Source organism: Acanthopagrus latus, chromosome 18 (assembly GCF_904848185.1).
Source record: "Acanthopagrus latus isolate v.2019 chromosome 18, fAcaLat1.1, whole genome shotgun sequence".
Classification (NCBI taxonomy): Eukaryota; Metazoa; Chordata; class Actinopteri; order Spariformes; family Sparidae; genus Acanthopagrus; species Acanthopagrus latus.
In genome coordinates, this window is record NC_051056.1 from 1,967,673 (window position 1) to 1,986,854 (window position 19,182).

A 19,182-nucleotide genomic window follows, 5' to 3' on the forward strand; every position below is an offset into this window, starting at 1 on the left:
AGTTTGACAGCTGTTGTCTTCCTGCAGTTATTGATAGTGAATGACTTCATGTGGGTCAGAGGTTTACAGACCGACTGTGAATGCAAAGACCAGTCTGATCACGGTTTTACATTCAGCATTGGATAATTTCTCGATGAACTCAATCCAGTTTGTGGTCATCAGGATGTAGAAACCTGAATCCGAACATCGGCTACAGCCAGCTGACTCTTACATTTTGTTCTGAGGTCTGAAGCTGATTAGTTATTGATCAGTTTTCTGTGATCTTTTGACAAGTACATCGATGGGTTGTGATTGTGTCATAGAAGTCTACTCTTGACAAAATTTTAGGATTTATAACTAATGCACTATTTGTATTTTTCATTTTAAATGTACTAGTTTTCACTTAAAGTTAATCTGTTGATTATTATCTTGATTAACTGATCGGTCTATAGCGTCTTCTTGGTTTTCGGTGCCAATACTGACATTAGGGAGTAAAAATTCTGATGTCTACATATCAGCTGATATTCACGCATTATTTGGGATGATACCTGAAATGTGGTTATCAAACACTGACACGAACTCGCTGCAGGATATTTTATAAACAAATCGTATAGCGCTTAAAGTGTATGCTGTTACTGAGATCAGGCTCCTATTAGTTGCCTGATGTCGATCAGTGTTCCCTTAAGCCCGAAATGAAATCTTCAGATTGGCCAAACTGTGCATTTATTATTAACAATCTGCCAGATTCAAATTCTTCTGATTCATAAATATGAAGCTAATCAGTTATTATTCAGTTTGTCAGAGACTGTACGTGTGTTATATATGTCAATGTTAGCAGCCAGTGTTCTTAAACTCACTGTTTCATTGAACTAGTAATCACAACATTAACAGACTCCCCTAAAGTGAAATTCTTGCCAAAAAGCAACCGCGGCTTTATATGTGAATGTATATGAGTCAAATCTTAGTGTAAAAGCATAATTACCATGAAAGAGGCACTTTTAAGATTTACCATGGTTTCGTTTTCGGGGCACTCTTACAATAGCATCAAAAACTCTATTTTTAAAACACTAAGAAGGCTCGACACAACATGAAACTTTGCTCGTAGCATTACCAGGGTCTCTGCATATGAACATGAGCATTGAGAACATTGTTTGTGTACACAGAGTTTACTAAAAAGAAAGTTTTTGAACAACTCACGTAAGCGGTAGCATCTCCGGTGTGCTGTCATCATGGCAGACAAAAAGTGTCGATCCCAGAGTGCGACCTAACAGGTAGGAAGTCCACCACGCTTGCACTCGGGGTTCGACACTTTTTGTCTCAGCTGTTTGAACACACTGTTTACACTGATTTCACCATTTACATTTCATTTATGAAAGAAGAAACATTTTACTGATCAAACATGTCACATTTTACAGACACTAAACAGTCTAAACTAAACTGTCTCTGACTCATTCTTTATTATTTGGACCTTCTTGAAAATTAATCAAATGTTCTACATGAATTTCTTTCTGTCTTTGAGTAGAAACATGGAGTCTGTTTGTCCCAGTGATGGACGGGTTTGTTTCATATAGAGCAGGAAGTGACTTGTGACTTGCGAGTGATTTGACTGAGCACTGATTGGATACACAAGGTGACACATTCAGGGTCCGCACAAAATGTTTCTGGTGGCTGATATTGGCCCGTGTGCCGCACTTTGAGAAAGTGTTGCTCTACAGAACGAGGAAGTAGAAAAGTAGACGGGTGATCATAGAGAAAGTGAGTTTCTACTGAATCGTTAATAACCTTTCTGCTGAAATGTTGAACCTCTGTTATAAAGTGCTTTGTTTCATCATAGAAGAAGAACACTGAGCGGTTTCAGAAGCTGTTACATAACTTAAATCCTGTAAATCTTTGATTAGCTCAGAATAGAAGAGATTTTAGAGGCTCAGAGTCTGAGCTGCTGCTGCTGGAGGGGATCAATCACACCAATAACAACACAAACTGATGGTTCAATAATGATTTAATTTTAGACAGAACACAAACTCAGCACAGTCACCTGCTGTAGTTTGTTTCTAACTTCTAATCTGCTGTTTTTGCATTCTACTTTAAAACAGTTTTTCCCTGTAGTAAACTGTAAAACATTGGTTTTACAGCGCAAAGAGTGAAACAGCAGTTCAATCATATTAAATATTTCAGACTTCAGTTGGAGGTTTGATTTATTTTATTTTGTTTTTCAGTTACTCAGTGATCATGACATCTCTGCACCACAGTGATCTGTAGAGAAGTGTGATAGGCTGTTTACACTTAAGAGGACATAGTATATAGTACTGCACTGTTGTTACCACTGTAATCAAACTACTCAAAGCGCCTCTGAGACTTTACAAGAGATTAAAAAGTCTAATGATAATACATCACTTGTCATTGATTAAAAAAAGATGATTTCATAACATAAATACACAATGAAGATAAAGGTTCCTTGAATTTGATTTGTAGTTTTCAGAATTGTGACCACAAAATGTTTCCTACAGAATAAAAAATGGACCTCCATTGTGCTGATGTCAGATTCTCTCTGTGTTTAAACATGGAGTTTGGGCGGTTAATCGATCATCTGCAAATCTGCCAAACCAACATTCAGACTCCAACACGTCTGTTTCACACATGTGTTGATGCTGCAGCTTATCAGAGTTTACAGCTGACATGTGGAGCCAGTGTGTTGAAGCAAAGTATGGAATGTTTTATTCACATTTTTATAAAGTTGCTAATCAAAGAAATTCATGTACACAGTTAAGTTACAGACAAACACTGATTTATTTAGTTCATTGATGAGACATTAGAAGAATTATGGGTATTAAAGTTTTCCTAAGTAGTTGTTCTTCATGGAATGCTGAAATAATCAGTTTATATTTTATGCAGCTGTTGTGATAATGTATCATTTAATTAAGTCTCCTTTTAGAAAGGGGGTCAGAAGTTATCTGATTCCAGCTCCAAAATGATATAAATCTAAACATATTTTTCAACATTGACATCTGAACATTTTCACCATTTCCTGACATTTTACAGACAAAACCATTTATTCAGTCTCTATTTTTTTCAATTACTGTGACACAAAATTAAAGCTGCAAAAGAAGAAATCTTCATTACGGCTCTAAATAAGACCCATAAGCATCTCATGTAACCCCGACACGATTTTAAAACAGTCAGGACCAAATAAAAACAACCTTTACTTTTTATAGAGCCTGTTGGCTCATTTCTCACCTCAGCTCTGTGAGTCGCCCTCGTCCAGTTGTCTCGGCGCCAACAGATGGTGGAGAGGTTACAGTTTTCCACCGGCTGCCTCTCAGACTGTAAACCTGAACTCGGTCTACGTCTGAGCTGTGTGAGGTGTAACACTCTGAGCCTATAGTTGTCTAAAAGATGAAAACCTCACAGAAACTCACAGTGTGACCAGAGTGTTTACAACATATCAGGTGGACATTAAGCTCAAAACCTCAAAAAATCAAATGGAGTTCTGTTTGTAGAGTTTCTGGCCTGTCTGAGTTTGGTGTTTGTAGTGAAACAGTCTATGGCTTTGTTCACAAAGTCAGTGACAACATTAAAACAATACTGTCCATTTAAAACAAAACTCCATTGGGTAAGAAAACAGGAAGTTTAAAGCTCCTCGAGTACGTTTTAACTTAAACAGACTGTTAAACTGAAGAAATCAGGAGGAACAGAAAGTGACAAAATCATTTATGTCATCAAACTGCAGAGTTTGTAACAGATCAAGAAATAGGAAGTGACAAAACAAGTGCTAGAGCTTCAACAATTATGTCGTTATCAATTTATGTGCTGATTGTTTTACAAATTAAAGTCAGAAGGGAGATGAATGTCCGTCCTAGTTTTCCCACAGCCCAAAGTGACATTTCTGAAAGTCCTGGTTTGTTCAACCAGCAGGCTTAAACCCAGAGATATTCAGAAATTGTCATGAGAATCGGACAGAGAACATGTACGCCATTTTGAATCTAATAAATGCCTCATTTTGACAAAATATTATCAGAACTGCTCACACCTTTGACCCCGTCTCACTGGATGGTGACCCAACAGGCTGTGAGCTCCTGAGTTTCACAACAAGGAAGTTGTTTTCTCATTGTGTAGTTTAACATCTGCTGCTTGTGGTCACCTTTACCTAACCCCCAGGTGGCATTGTGGGTAATGTAGGCCCCAGGTTTTGAAAAGCAGTCTGTCATTGAACTCCTGTGACTCTGTTGGACTCATTATGGACAGTTGAACAAATGAAGCAGCTACATCACCTTTTTATTCCACACATTCTTCCTCCATTTTAAACCCGACCTCCTACTTTTCCCAGAATGCAGCCAGCTTGATACTACTTTTTCACACATGTAGTGGAGCTCCCCAGCACCTGTAAACACACATTAATGAGGAACACTGGTGGAATTTCCCTTTCATGGTTTCCCCCAGAAAACTTGCTAAGCCTGGTGGTAGTTTGGAAGGGTTGGACGGGTTGGAAGGGCGGCTCACCAGCGACGAAACATGTTTTTTTTTGGTAACAGGGGCCTGACACAGGCCAGCAACTGACTGATGGCCCTATAGGTAACAGATTCATGATGTAGTAGAGTTTAGAGTGGTTCCATACTGCCTTGCATTAAATCAGTGAAAAAATAAATTGGTGGGCAGTTAAGTGCTTTAGGAGCCAGTAAAGGTATTTAAAATCACCATTTATGGCTTCATGCTCCATATTAATCACTGACTCGAATGCTGCAGCGATTGACAAGCCTACAACATGAAAACAGTGCAAGCTATTGGATATTTCATTATAGATAATTCATTATAATCAGTGACATATATTTACATTTGAAACAATGTGGCATTGTTTACATTTGCTTCTGCTTGCTGCCATATTGATGCTGGTACGATGGTGGACCCAACTTGAGCGTTTAGTACATCTTGCCTATAAGTAATGCAAGGAGCGTCAATAGAAGCTCTGTGGCTTGTGTTCAAATCAGGAACCAGAGACAGTGCAACATGCTTTGATTTCTTGTAGAAACTATGACTGCCAAAGACAAGATCTCCTCAGAGAATTGCAAGAAGTAAGGTCGAGCATTAGGGGAAAACGCTGTTTATTCAAATTCTTAAGACACTGATCTCAGGGTTCTCCCCAGAAATTGTTAGTGTAGCTGTGCACTGTCTTCAGGGGCGGGGTGGTCGCAATCGTTGGACGGGGATGGACCGAGACGGTCGCTTGTCACCCTCACCTGCTACAAATCAGCTAACATTGAAAATGAGTATAGTGCCGCTGAGCTAGCAGTATAGCGGTGCTGCACCACCGTTCCATTGTCTGGAGAGAACCCTGGGTCTATATAGCAGGATATAGTGCACTACGGTGCGAGTCCCATAGATGGCAGCAATGCAAGTTTTGGATGCCGGCTGCTGAAAACCCAGAAGAAGAAGACTTTAAAATTAATTTTATTTATCAGTTACTTTTTTTCTCAAAATCAAATGTGCATTGGCAGATTTAAACAACCAGGAAAGAAACACACAAACACCAAACAAACAAACAAATAAATAAAACAACAAACAAAAAAACAACCAAAAAAACCCAAAACAAAACAAACCCATAACAGTCGACAATCAGAATCAGTCTGTATCAGTCTGTTGCTGAGCTGACTTTGAAATGTGTGATGATCAGAAAGAGAGCAGCAGCTCTCCTGCGCCGCCCACATAGCACAACGCTCCTCCCTCTCCCAGAGCGCTGAGAAGCATTCCAGATCATCAACAGTTTGATAATAAGCATGTTCAACCCTGATACGTGCAGCCAGCAGCCCCTTCATCACCTGCTCACCCTCAGAATACATTTTTTTTTCTCACCTTGTATTTTGGTCCATAAATAAACAGATCTAAAGAAAATTATTCCCCAAAACCAGTGCACCATGACTTTACCACCCCCAGCAAACCAGCGAGTTGGGGACACTCGGTGAACAGGTGAACCAGAGATTCGTCCTGTGCACAGAACAGACAGCCCCTCCCATGACCAGGGTCCAGGTGTGCTACATGTCTGTTTGTAGCTATTGCTCTGTGTATAATCCTCCACTGCAGATCAGGTGAACGCTTTTCTACAGGCAGCTTATACAAGGACCTACAGACGGCTGTCAGGGACTTCCTGGCCAAACAACTTGGTCCACTTCGACACTTTCACTCCAACAAGGGAATCTGGACGACACACCTTCACGCAGAGCTGTGTAGCAGATGACCAAGTTTTACACAACCAGCTCTCCACAGAGCACAACACAGACTGGTGGAGGACAGTGTTTGAGATGTTATCAAGTTGTTATGCAGCAGGGGTTCCTCCAGGAGTCACCTGCCAGGTGAGGCAGCAGAGTCCCTGGTGTGCTTCAGACACTTCCATGCTTCCAGGACAGATTTATAGAAGGATGCCAGGCCGGTAAGGTCCACTTCATCCAGCCGGACCAGGAACAGCTGTCTGTAATATCCCAGTCGGCTTACCCTCTGCAGAAGCTGCTCCGCGGTCTCCTGCCACTGCAGACCACACTGATACAGCAGCCTGTGGACAGTCTGAAGGACATCATTCAGATCTTATGTCCACCAGTCCCTGTCCTCCTTCCTCCACTGGCAGATAAAGTGCTGCTGTCCAGTCCAGAAGAAGTCCACAACGTGTTTCTGGATGTCGTCTATCAGGCAATCTGGTGGTGATAAGACTTTCAGCCTTTTTGCCCAGTTGACCTTGGCAGATGAAGCAACAAACTGTGCAGTTCCAGTCTCCACCCATGATGATGTTGTTGAGTCTTAAAAGAAGCAGTTCATCTCTCAGCTGCTCAAAGAAAAGCCCTCTGTCTGGCCCTGAGTTGGTGTGTAGACATTAATAAAAGAAAAAGGGACCTTCTTTATCTCCACCACGACCACCAAGGCCCGTCCTCTCACAATCTCCACAGAGGACAAGATGTTAAAATCCAACCGTGTAGAAAAACAAATGGCTGCCCCCCCTTTAAGATTGGTTCTGTGACTTAAGACAAACAACACCTGAGTCCACTGAGCCCACTCAGTCTCAGTTGTCCGAGTGAGAGTGTGATGCTTGCAGGAGAATTACATCTTAATTCTTTTGTACAAACAGTTCTTTAGTGACTGCTCTTTTCTTTTCATCCCTCCTTCCATTTATATTTAAAGAAGCCACCCTGAGCCCATCCATAGAAGAAGAGAGAGAGAAGAGCAGCAGCAGACAGTAAACCAGCAGAATAACCCTGTGATGCATCATGATAATGTTAGATGACCTGCTTTTTAATGTTTCTCTTCTTCAGAGAAGTCTTCTTCAGTGCTGTTATGTTTCTTTAGCCGGTAGTGTTTCTTTTCATTTAATTCTTCAAATCCAACCTGCTTCTGCAGAACTGCAGCAGATCTAACAAATGTATTTGTTTCGGATAAGCCCTTACTGCTTTGCCCACTGGGAGATGGCTCAGCCTCCATCACCTCGCCCTCCGCAGCTCCGCATGATAAATAACCTGCACCACTGGACGTGTGTACCATAGAAACATGGAGCTGCTGCTACACACACACACACACACACACACACACACACACACACACACACACAGAGCTAGTTGAGCAGCTGTTGGCTAGCTGAACTACTTGTTGGCTAGTTGAGCTAATTGTTAGCTAGCTGAGCTAATTGTTGGCTATTGAGCTAATTGTTGGCTAGTTGAGCTAATCGTTGGCTAGTTGAGCTAATTGTTGGCTATTGAGCTAATTGTTGGCTAGTTGAGCTAATTGTTGGCTAGTTGAGCTAATTGTTAGCTAGCTGAGCTAATTGTTGGCTAGTTGAGCTAATTGTTGGCTAGTTGAGCTAATTGTTGGCTAGTTGAGCTGAACATTGGCTAGTTGAACTAATTGTTAGCTAGTTGAGCTGATTGTTGGCTAATTGAGCTAATGGTTGTCTAGTTGAATTAATTGTTAGTTTGTTAATGGTGAATGAAAGTTGCCCTGAAGATATTCTCTTTAATCTGGTGTCTGTGGTCAATCTCCAGTCACATGACCTCCTCCTCGTCGGACTGAAGCTCGTTCCTTCAGTCACGTGATGACAGCTGAACAAACGACTTCATCTAATGAAGCATGCGAGCTGTGTTTGAAGCTCAGGAATGAATTGGTGTTTAATTATCGTGTGTTTGTTTCTTTGTGACTTCCCACAGCAGAAAACTGCCTCATGTGACTCATAAATGTTTTCTTATCAGATATGTACACATCCCGAGTCCTTCATATGACCGGCGGTGTCACTATGGCAACGAGGAAACATCACATTGCTGTCCTGAATCATCTGTTGTGATGCTGCTCCAGTCAGATACAGACAAAGAGAAACAGTGAACAGAACAGATACTGATGCCGGAGGAGGGAGAGCTATTTAAAACATGTATATGACCTCAGTAAAAGTACTTGATCTGATAAATCTGAGGAGGAGTTCTTGTCAGACTTTTCTCAGATTTTTTTTTTTTATTATTAAATGTTAGGGTTTTTAATAACTATTTAAATGAAAAATACAATCAGAGTTAAGTTGGGAAATCAGAAGTTTTTGGTGAGTAACATTTAGACACAGAAAAATGAAAACACACGTAAATCGGCAATTTTTAAACTTAAACTTTACCTTTTTGATACATGTAGTGGAGTAAATGGTACACTATTTAAAGAGGTACAGTTACCTCAGAACTGTACTTGAGTAAATGTACCACCAACAGACAGGACCACTACAGTCACCTGACGACTCCCCTGTTGAACACCACCAGTTTTACCTCCTCTTCCTCTGAGCTGCAGCGTGGAACCTAAAATCAACTGTCTTCTGACAGGACCTAGGTTGGGCAGCTGTTTGGATGGTTGTAAACTTTCCTGCAGTAGGTGATCATGTCACAATCAGACCAAAAGAACAGAACTTATCAATGTATTGATTGTTACTGTACAAACAGTGATATTGATTAGAGTAATATTACTTCATCACTGCAGTAACTGAGGTCCTGCTTCATGACCTTTGACCTGCTGCATCTCATTACTGAACTGTAAAGAACTTATGAGGTTTTGCTTCATGTTTTACAAACTGCAGACTTTTAGATGGAAGTCATTAAAGGCTCAGTTCACAGTTTCTTACTGTCGGTCTTTAAACATCTGGAGAGCTGCTGCTTCTTCGTGTCCAAGGAGCCAGATGACGTTTGTTCACCACGACTGGAAGCACAGGCCTAGTTGATCAGTTTAAAGGAGCAGTTCTACATTTGGCAAAATACGTTTATTTGCCTTTTTTCCAGGAGTTTATCAGATTAGAGTTATCAGCGTGTGAAGCAGCTGTTGTGACTGATATTTGTTTGCTTTGTTTGTGAGCCAGGCTAGCTGTTTCCTCCTGCTTCCAGTCTCTAAGCTAAGCTAAGCTAAGATAAGCTGAGCTAAAGTAGGTTGCTTAGCTTCCTGGTTGAAAGAAGAAGTGCAAACTTTTACCTTTTTAAAGGATAATTTTTGCTTCTTTTGTGTTTTTTGTTTTTCTATCATTAATAAATAATATTGTAAAAAGTACTCAACAGTCATACTCGAGTAAAAGTGAAGATATGGTGTTAAAATTGTACATTGGTAAATATGAAAAAGTCACCCATTTGAATAGTACTTCAGGAAAAGTCTTTAAAGTATCTGATTTTAAATATAGTTAAGTATTAAAAGTTAAAGTAAAAAATCCATTTATATAAGTATGATTTTAGTGACATGGCCTCATATCTCATCCATTATTCAACATTTTTCTGAACAGAGTCTATATTGTTTTATCAGAGTCATGCTAAAATCAACTAATTTAAAAATGCTCTACTTTGGGTCTGATGCAGGATGTAATCTGTAAAGTAACTAGTAACTCAAGTTATAGAAATAAATGTAGTGGAGAGGTAGCATATAAAGTAGCATACAATGGAAATAATCAAGTGAAGTATAAGTACCTCAAAATGTACTTAGTTACCTTCCATTACTGGTTTCTCCTTTAATCCAAACACTCGTACATTTAAATAAACTTAAGTTTAAATTAAAACTGCTGATCAGTACTCGGCCGAGTATAGTTAATCACTTCATCAACATAATGCGGCAAATAAGTAATTTTTTCGTGACTTCCAACTGCTTGTTCCAGTTCAAGGGTGCAATTCATGTAAAATAAGTGAAATTAAAATGTTTATATTTGTCAGAAAAGTCAAATCCTTCAGGTTTATCTCTGCTTTTAATCTTTTAAGAGATTCTTTTACCTCTTTAACAGCTTTACTAGAGTTAAACTGGGCTTATAATTCTTCAAAGGAAGCTTTAAATAAAGTGAATCTACAGTAAAACATTTCTTTCTTTTGATAAAGTTTGTCCTGGAGAACATGAAGAGTTGTTTTTCCCACAGCAAGCGGTTTAATGACTCGACTCTGAAAGTCTTTGTGATGAGTTTCCGCTCCTCAATGAGCAGCAGGTGTTCAGAGGAGACCTCATCTGTTTGTTTCCAGCAGGCAGAGGAGAAGTTTCAGTTTAATGTCTAAATTCTCCGTCTTCTGCTCGAATGTGAGACATTTGACACGTCAAAGGGAAAAGAAGCCTTTTTCTTCATCACCTTGTGAGAGTTTAACCTTGTACAGGAGATGTTGAATTTTGTCCCGTAATGCTTCCAGACGAGCTCCGAGGAATATTTAGACACTCAGGGAAACATTTTGTCGTTTGTGTGAATCATGTCCTGATCATGAGACAGTGGTGTTTTGTATTTAGTTGGTCTTAAAATCAAAATGGTACAAAAACAAAGTTGAGTTTTTACATCAAAGTAATGAATGAATCAGGAAAAGTGTGTGTGTGTGTGTGTTTGATCCCTTCACAGTTGAGAAGCTGCAACATGAACATGCAGCGTTTCACATTCCACTTTCTTGAGTTGTTTTGTGGTTTGTCAGAGGAGGAAAACGGTCATTAGTGTTGTCCAGAAACATGTTTTTGACTTTCAGCCTGCAGATGTGACTTTGTGCCTCAAAGTTCAGAGATGTTGAACTTTACAAGATAAATATAATGACACACTTTCAGGCTGAACATACAGACACGATGCACATATTTCTAGATTCAGAGGATATCATGTCCATTGTAAACATGGACATTTGGAAATCACAGAAAGAAAAAATGCTCTATTAACTGCAGAACTCTGCAGAAAATTATCCTGTTTTTAAGTTTTCTTCAAAGTTATTCAATGATGGTTGTCTGTACGTCCATGTTTACACTGCAAACAGGAAGTGCTAACGACTAATTCGGTTCACTTTTAAGTGAAAAGCAAAAACATGTCATGTGCTGGTCAGTTTTGAGATTTGAGGCTTTTTTTTTTTTTTTTTACCTCCATAACATTTCTTATCTAAAGAAAATGTCAAACACACATTTAGTTATTTTGATCAGTTTTCTGTCCTGGACATTTATACAAATAAGTACATTTTGATTAAATAGACTTGTAATAATATTGTATTATGCCTTTTTATAAATTGCATATTGAACCGATTCTCACTTCACACTAGTAAAGCAGCTGGTCTGTGATCTTTATCTGAAGCGTTGCCTTGTACATGACTGACGTCACAGATGACACATTTCACTGAAATGGGAAACAACACTAGTTACATTATGTTACGTTGATCAGAAGTTTGTACATTTTACTGCAGTCTTTCTTTCAAACTCAACATTATTAAACTTCAATAAAAATCATGTTTTAGTAGGATTATCCCATCGACAAGTGAGACAACGATAATATAATGATGCTCTGTGGTCACATCAGCACGTCTCTGTGAAGTTTAACGTCTCATTTTTGTTGTTGAGTTTTAACGGCATTGAATCTATGAGTCAGAGGATGTTTCCTGTGTTGCTGCCCTCTCAGACTGAGGTCAGAGCTCATCTGGTGATACTGTCCAGTCAGCATACTGACACACTGATACTGTATTAAGTCCTCATTGTGTCATAGTGCTGCAGTGTGATGTCACTTCCTATTTGTGCCTTTTTATACCTCAAGATCTTTTTATCTTGTTTATTTGTCAGCTTTTTGCCCCAAAGTATTTGCCCCAAAACAAGTCAAGATATAGACATGAAGAGATATCAGCCTGTTGTTGGATGATGAGGCTGCTTTGAATTATTGTTGTTGTGATGTAAGGTCTTAAATGTGTTGTGATCTGAGTGATATGATATTAAATGTCGATTTAATGTTGTTAATGTGGCTGTGACTCTGTGTGCTGATGATGGGAGACAGTTGATGGTTGCTGATAGAGTGACAGTGACAAACAGGGTGACTGCAGCAGTGAGTGAGTGAGAAACTACCTCATCTGAATTGCTTGAATGTGTTGGGCCTTTAAAGCTTGTAGGGAACTTTTCCTTTTAAGTCCCCTTGATGAGTTTCAATCTAAAAATCACTCATCTGTAAATCTATAGCTTTTTAGCTCCACCCCCAGCCAATCAGAAGATTCACATTCTCCTGACAAACATCTGCAGAAGCTTAAGTCTCTCTGCTGAAATGTTCAGCTCAGTGCTGTCAGGTTTTTCTTGATGCTGAAGTTCTGCACAAACAGAGGAGGGAGCCTCGCTCTGATTTATGGCCATTTTTAAAAGCGAGGGCCCCTCCAACGCCTGCAGGAACATATGCTCCTCCTCCTCCTCCTCCTCCTCAGACTGATGCTCCCCGTCTCTGTTTAAACCAGAGATATTTATTGTTTCAGCTCACAGTTTAAATAAAGTTGGTATCCAGTTTGCTAAACAGAGTTTAGAGGTGTTTATAGTGTGTGTGTGTGTGTGTGTGTGTGTGTTAGGGTGTGATTGTTTGGCCTCACTGTACTTGAGCAATGCGAGGGCGTGTGGCTGCTGAGGCAATACAGTAAGCATTCATTTCTGTGTGTGTGTGTGTGTGTGTATGCAGTGTGATCTGTGTTCTTGTGTAATGTGGATGTTTGGATCCACGCCTAAAGCTGTCTTCATATCTACTGCACAGATCTCCATAAACCTCCTGCTGACGTTCATGTGAAGGTAAAAACAAACTCACACAAATGTTATGTTTGCTCAACCTCAGTAGTTTATTCAGAACTATGGAATCTGTTGTGATAGTGACAAAGTGAGAGGGATAAATCAGCTGGCTCAATATGTTTGATTAGTATAAACCTCCATAAATCCACTCAGACATCTTAGAAAAAGATGCTCCACTCAGAGCTCCTTGGAGAATCTTTTGTTTCTTCAGTATCGGAGTGATACAGTGGTGGTTGTATGCACATCTCGGAGCACCCTATAAAGCTTAATGTAAGTTCCATGTCCAAAGGATTTATAATCATCTGAAGTGACTCGTCATTTTGATTTTGTGTTTTTGTTCCCATCAGTGCACATTAAATACTTTTGTTCACCGTAACAAGGGGGCCTTAACGTAGGAACACACTGACCCAACCGTTGGACGTCTGAAACGTTTGGGGAGACTCGGACAAGGTCGGAAACAAATCTGTTCGGCGTGTTCCGCTGCTTTGGAAGCTTTTGGAACCACGCAGATGTTGTCTGCTCCGATTCAACATGCAAAGTCTGAGAACGTTGGCTGTCGGAGCCATCGGATTCTCTGATTGGTTGTGTGCTAGCTGTATGACCATTCTGATTGGCGGTGTGCTAGCGAATTAGCGCGGTGTGTGGGGGGGCAGAACACTGTGTGTGCTTTGTTTTTTCTATGCACTCTGTTCTGTCGTTTTCTGTTTTCATGTTTTGGAGCACTGGCACGTGAGTAGCGCCACCCGCTTATTTCATCTTGTGCAAGCGCAGAATGTACATGCTACTGTGGAGCTGGCAGCACGTTGAAGTGGAATGTTCAACGCAACTTTTCTGCTGAGCGGGTCAGAAGAGAGGCAACAGAGTGGTTGGATAAAGGCAGTTGGCTGTTGGTTTGAATCTGGGCAGTGTGTGTGGGGGCCTTTAGTTTGGTACATGCCAAAATAACTTGCATAGACAATGAGATTGAATGGTGACCTTTAGCACTGAAGTCAAACCAAATTGAGAATTTGTAGAATTATGTGATAGTTTGGTCTATAATCAATAAACTGCAGAGACATTAGTTCTAGTATTTATTTCCTGTTTTTTATTTTTTTTTAAGAATCTGAAGTTTGTCATTAAGAACCAAAATATTTCACTCTCTGCTGATCAGATGTGCTGAGTGGATAGTTTCTGCTGTTTACAATCATTTAAATCAGATCAAATCGTGAGATGCCAAAGACTCACATCCCTGTGTCGCAAATCTATTTTGAATGATTAAAGAAAACCGTAGGAAATTGTGTGTTTGTCACGGCTGGACCACTCAGATGATGAAAAGTAACAGATGAAAACTTGCCAGTAGCTCTTATAGAGTTTGTGTGTAATATGATCTTTATATTTTATTTTATTTTATTCATGATTCTCTACAAAAAGGAGCTCGTTTTCACAAAGTGAATCTCGTATTGAGATAAAACTGTGATGCATTGATAATTGTTTTATAATCTCATCCTCGCACTCTGAATCAATCAAATCACATCAAAGGATGATATGATCTCGATTTATGTACAAATCATTTATTAGTGATGATTTTGATCATTTTGAAGAATCTGCTTCCATCCACAGACAACTGAGTCATTTCATCATAGTTTGCTGTCCATATTGATGATCCTTGGAGGATTATTCAGCTTTTTCGTAGTTCACAGCAAATCTGTGTCAGATCGCCCTTAAACTAACAAAAACAAGTGACATTTTGCTCTATTTCTCTGACATTTCATACAAAGTGAACAAGGCCAGTGAGCTGCTCCTGTTGTCAGTGCAGTGAAGTGTTAAATGTGCAGGTATGAGACCCTGTCATCATAAACAAACAGTGGTCCTGTTGTTTGCAGTCCGTCTGAGCTGCAGCTGAAGTTGTATAACCCAGAAAGAAAAGAGGGAAAGTTACAGCGTCAGTCATGTGGAGACTAATGTGACAGAAGCTGGCAGCTCAGAGTCACTCAGACCTCCATCTGTAGCTTTCATAACGACCGTACTGCTCCAGTTTAACAGCCTGACCTGAATCACAAGGCCTCACTGAGTCCAACAGTCAGACCTGAACCAGGAGGAACCAGGAGCCTTAGTGGGACGAAGCTTCAGCTCCCTCCAACCACCTGTTTTATGTTCCTGACGCACTTCAGATTATCTGTATTAGTTTAAGAGATAAATTCAGTTCAGTCTGGAGCTGTGAGCTCAGAAAAATAATATGATCTGACCTTAATCCTGAGATCATTTCTAATAATAAAACTCTCAAACATGCTGTGAAGTAGTGGACTTGAAGCTGATTTTCTCTGAGGTTTGTCGAAGATTTAGGTGCAACATATTTGGCGCTGTGTTAGGGTTTCCACCCAAAAGAAAATGTCATATTTTTTCAATAAAAATCTAACATTGTAGCAGATTTTTTATAATCATGTTTGTGCACAAAAAGTTGGAACAACAGTTTGACTTCAGTGGTGCCCAGAATGACTTGGAGTATAATGGTACTAAAAAAACACTGCTGGAGGGCAGGAAATGGATCAGAGGGAGTCGACTTTTAATCAGGTCATAGTCCTGGACGAAGCAGTGGAAGAAGTCCTGGCTGTACAATATAAAAATATGATTTTATTGTTGTCAGCTGCTGTTTACCTGTAAAAAGATCCCACAGAACACATACAAAGTAACAAGCCTGTTTTGAAGCTGTGAGGTGGAGAAAGTTCAGATGTTTGTGTTCAGATGTAGAGAAGGAAAGTCACAGAGATGCTCAAGTACAGTACAGATACATGAAACACCTACTGAAGTACTGTAACTAAGTAATTGCATGTTTTGACTTCCCGCCTCTGCTGGCTCTGGACTGTCCTTAGAAAACTGTTGACCTAATACTTTGAACATGTTTGAAGTGGAAAGTTTCACCACAACAACATTCACCTCGTCCAGATGTTGGTGTGTCAGGGCCTTTATTCCTTGTTATCTCACAGTCATGATTATTTTACCATCACCGCCATCAGCAGTTTGATTCATTACATATATAAATACATAAATAAACATTAAAATTAAAGCAGCAATGAACGGGCCCTCGCAGTCCACATGTGTCGAGGCATGCTGCTGTCGGGGCGTGCAGTGTACCCGGCCCCATTGCCTGATTATTGTGTATGCATCTCTTAACTGTCCGTGTTTCAGACATTGCAGGAAGGGGTTATATGTCATTTCCTGTGTCCAACATTTGTCGCTGTGACTATGACTGTATATTGTATATATGTGTTCAGGGCTGGACTCTTATCAAACGTGAAGTTTGGTCCAGATAGGAATGAGGAAGTTGTTCCTTTATGACCTGGTGGCCTGCTTTTTAGATGCATGTCATCTTGTAGTGTATGATATGGAGGAAAAAAACTATAAATAGGATGTTTGTGTGAATTCCCATGTCCAGTAGGTGGCGCTGTGGATATGACACAGTATTGATGCATGGAGGTTCAGGACGACATCGTATACATGTGTGATAAATTTGGTGTACATGGGAAATTGTATGTTGAAGTTTTAAGGACTTGATGCTTTATGGCAAAGCATGAAAATGGACACCATGACACCCACCATGTTTGACGTGGGCGAAACCTTATGATAAGTTTTCATGTTGAAGGTTTGAGGATGATAATGAGTGAACTGGAAGTCTGTGGTCTCCAGTCTGTAGGAGGAGTTTGTTAAAGTACGAGGCATGGAAATGGATCAAAATGGGGGTGAAATGGGAACTTTGAACCAAATGGCCGACTTCCCGTTGGAGTGACATTTGGTGCGGTGCATGTTTTTTGTGCGTGTGGTTATGATACATATGCCTACCGAATGTCATTCATGTATATGCATGTAGGAGGCGGGGCTTGGATTGTTAATATTCCAGGAGGCGCTATAGAGTCCTGTGGTAACACCTTTTGTCAGCTATCATCAGGAGGGCATTGGCAATGATTGTACTAAGTTTAGTGTTAATCTGACCTACCAATATGGAGATATAAAATACTTAAATTTATAGAGTGCCACCCAGTGGTAATCTGCCAACATTTTGCAGAGAGCCTCAGGGGCTCATGGAGAAGTAGTAACCTGAGTTACATGTCATTCGGACACCCCAATGTGGAGACACTTCCTGTTTATAACGAAATGTGCAGGAAGTTGTTATTTAATAAGTTGAGTATTGTTTGTAATATCAAAATTCTTTTAATGACTTTTTGTCAAGAGGGTCCACAGATGTGTGTGCAAAGTTTCATGCGAATCGGTGAAATCGCCTGGGAGGAGGATAACATTTTTTGAATGTGTGATAAAGTATATTGGACTTATAAGCTAAAATGCACTATCCTTGATTTTAGCGCCACCTAGTGGTGGAAATTCACAATAGATTATACCAGTTTTTGGCAGGTGTGACCTATATTCCAAGTTTGGTGAGGCCTGGTGAGAGTTGGGTACGTTAAGGCAGTGAAAAATGCGATCATTTGGGACAAAACAGTCGTCAGGTCGAGACCTAACCCTAATAAAGTCTAGTCAGCAAGTGCTGAAATTATGATTTTTGCAACAAATGGAAAAATAGAGAAACACATTTTGAATAAATGCATGAACAAATGTTCATATCCTTCCTGTCTTTGACATGGCAGCAAAGGACTGAAGCAGTTCATCTGTTGATTCTGTCACTGAAACTTGTTCTTCTTTGTCGTCTTCTTTGTCCTCTTCTTCTCTTCCTGTCGTTATCAGAAGAAGAGCAAAGGCAAGAAGGGAGAGAAGAAGCGGAAAGAAAACAGCCGTCAAGATGAAGGAGGTGAGTGTTTTCATATCTGTGTGAACTATATGTGGGTTTCCTCCTCTGGTGGTTCTCACTCGCTTTACGTTCTTTCACTTCCTGTTTTCATGTCTCATTTTATGTCATGAGAATCTGACTGATGACTGAATGTCTGTCTTGAGACTTTATCCTGTGAAACACTGGATCATTTTAACTCTTGAGGACAAAAAACAGAGCTAAAATATTTAAACTTCCAGTTACAGATTTGTTTGTCCACTTGGGGGCAGCAGAAAAGTTCTTTAAGCTCTGTTTTTGGTCTCCTCCACCCCCTGATTAAAACACCTGTCTCTTTAGCTGCTTAACGCTTCACCCTGTTCAACTGATGAGATCAGCTGCTGCTGCAGTTGAAAACTTCCTGTTTCGTCTCTGAACTTCTGGTTCCTTGTCATGGTTACAGTAAATTTATTTTTATTTCTATATTAACAAGTTGAGAACACACACCCACCCCACAGATCAGATTAAATCAGATGAGGATGACTGTCTTCAGAGCAGAGAGGTCATTAGGTTACAGCTAGCTGAACTAGCTCACTGTGACATGTAGCAGCACATTAGCTGGATGTTTAAAACATAATAACACTGGAGCTAAATGTCTCAATACAAAACGGGGGAAGTTAATTAGATACATCAGATATCATGTAACCTATTATTAAAAAGTATAATTGAGAATAATTAGCTTTTAATCAATAAAACAAAAACAACATAATTGATAATAAGATCAATGTGATTGAAAACTGGCTGTGTGTTTGGATGAAGAAATATCAATGACATCATTTTGTTACAAACACATTGTGCTCAGTCACCTTGATGTTTGTATCAGTAATCTGAGAGCTGCAGGTGAACTGAGACCTTCTTCAGTTTGACTTGTCACAGCAGGTAAATCACAGGTGTAACCAATAACTGCATTCCTGTCAGGTGAGCTCGTTCAGGACCCAGTTACCTACATGCTGGTTTGCTGTCATGATTTCCTGGGTCACTTCACAGGACGGAAAACCTGTGAATTTCCTGCTATGAGTCAAAATGTTGCTGTGAAAAGGTGAATAATGATCGATGTTCGTCAGACTGAACAAAGAACATTATAAAAGTGATGAAGTGCAGGTGAATCCGATCACAAGTAGCAGATTGCAAAATGGATTATAATAAGCTTTCAGTTTTTTTTAGCATTGCAATCAAAAGTAGCAGTCTTCAGAGTTGTCACAGCTAGCTTCATGTTAGCCTGCAGCTAGCTTCATGTTAGCCCGCAGCTAGCTTCATGTTAGCCTGCAGCTAGCTTCATGTTAGCCTGCAGTGTCACTTCAAGACACTTCTCCTGTGTGATGAAGACATTCAGCTGACAGAGAAAACTCTAACAGCACCAGACATGTTGATTTATTTTCTGTATCAGAATCAGAATCAGAAAAAAGGTTTATTGC

The 19,182-nt window shown here is 39.9% G+C and overlaps 1 protein-coding gene across 2 annotated transcripts in view; it reads left to right on the top strand.

Moving 5' to 3' along the window:
• The window catches only part of ccdc69 (coiled-coil domain containing 69), a 36,043-nt gene that overhangs the window by 1,007 nt on the left and 15,854 nt on the right, over positions 1–19,182 (top strand). Inside the window, exon 2 of one of the 2 annotated variants that reach the window (XM_037077467.1) lies at positions 17,692–17,752. In XM_037077467.1, coding sequence (XP_036933362.1) covers positions 17,692–17,752 — 61 coding nt within the window. Of the gene's footprint in view, positions 1–17,688; positions 17,753–19,182 lie in introns of both variants that reach the window. The other variant, XM_037077466.1, reaches the window with a different exon arrangement.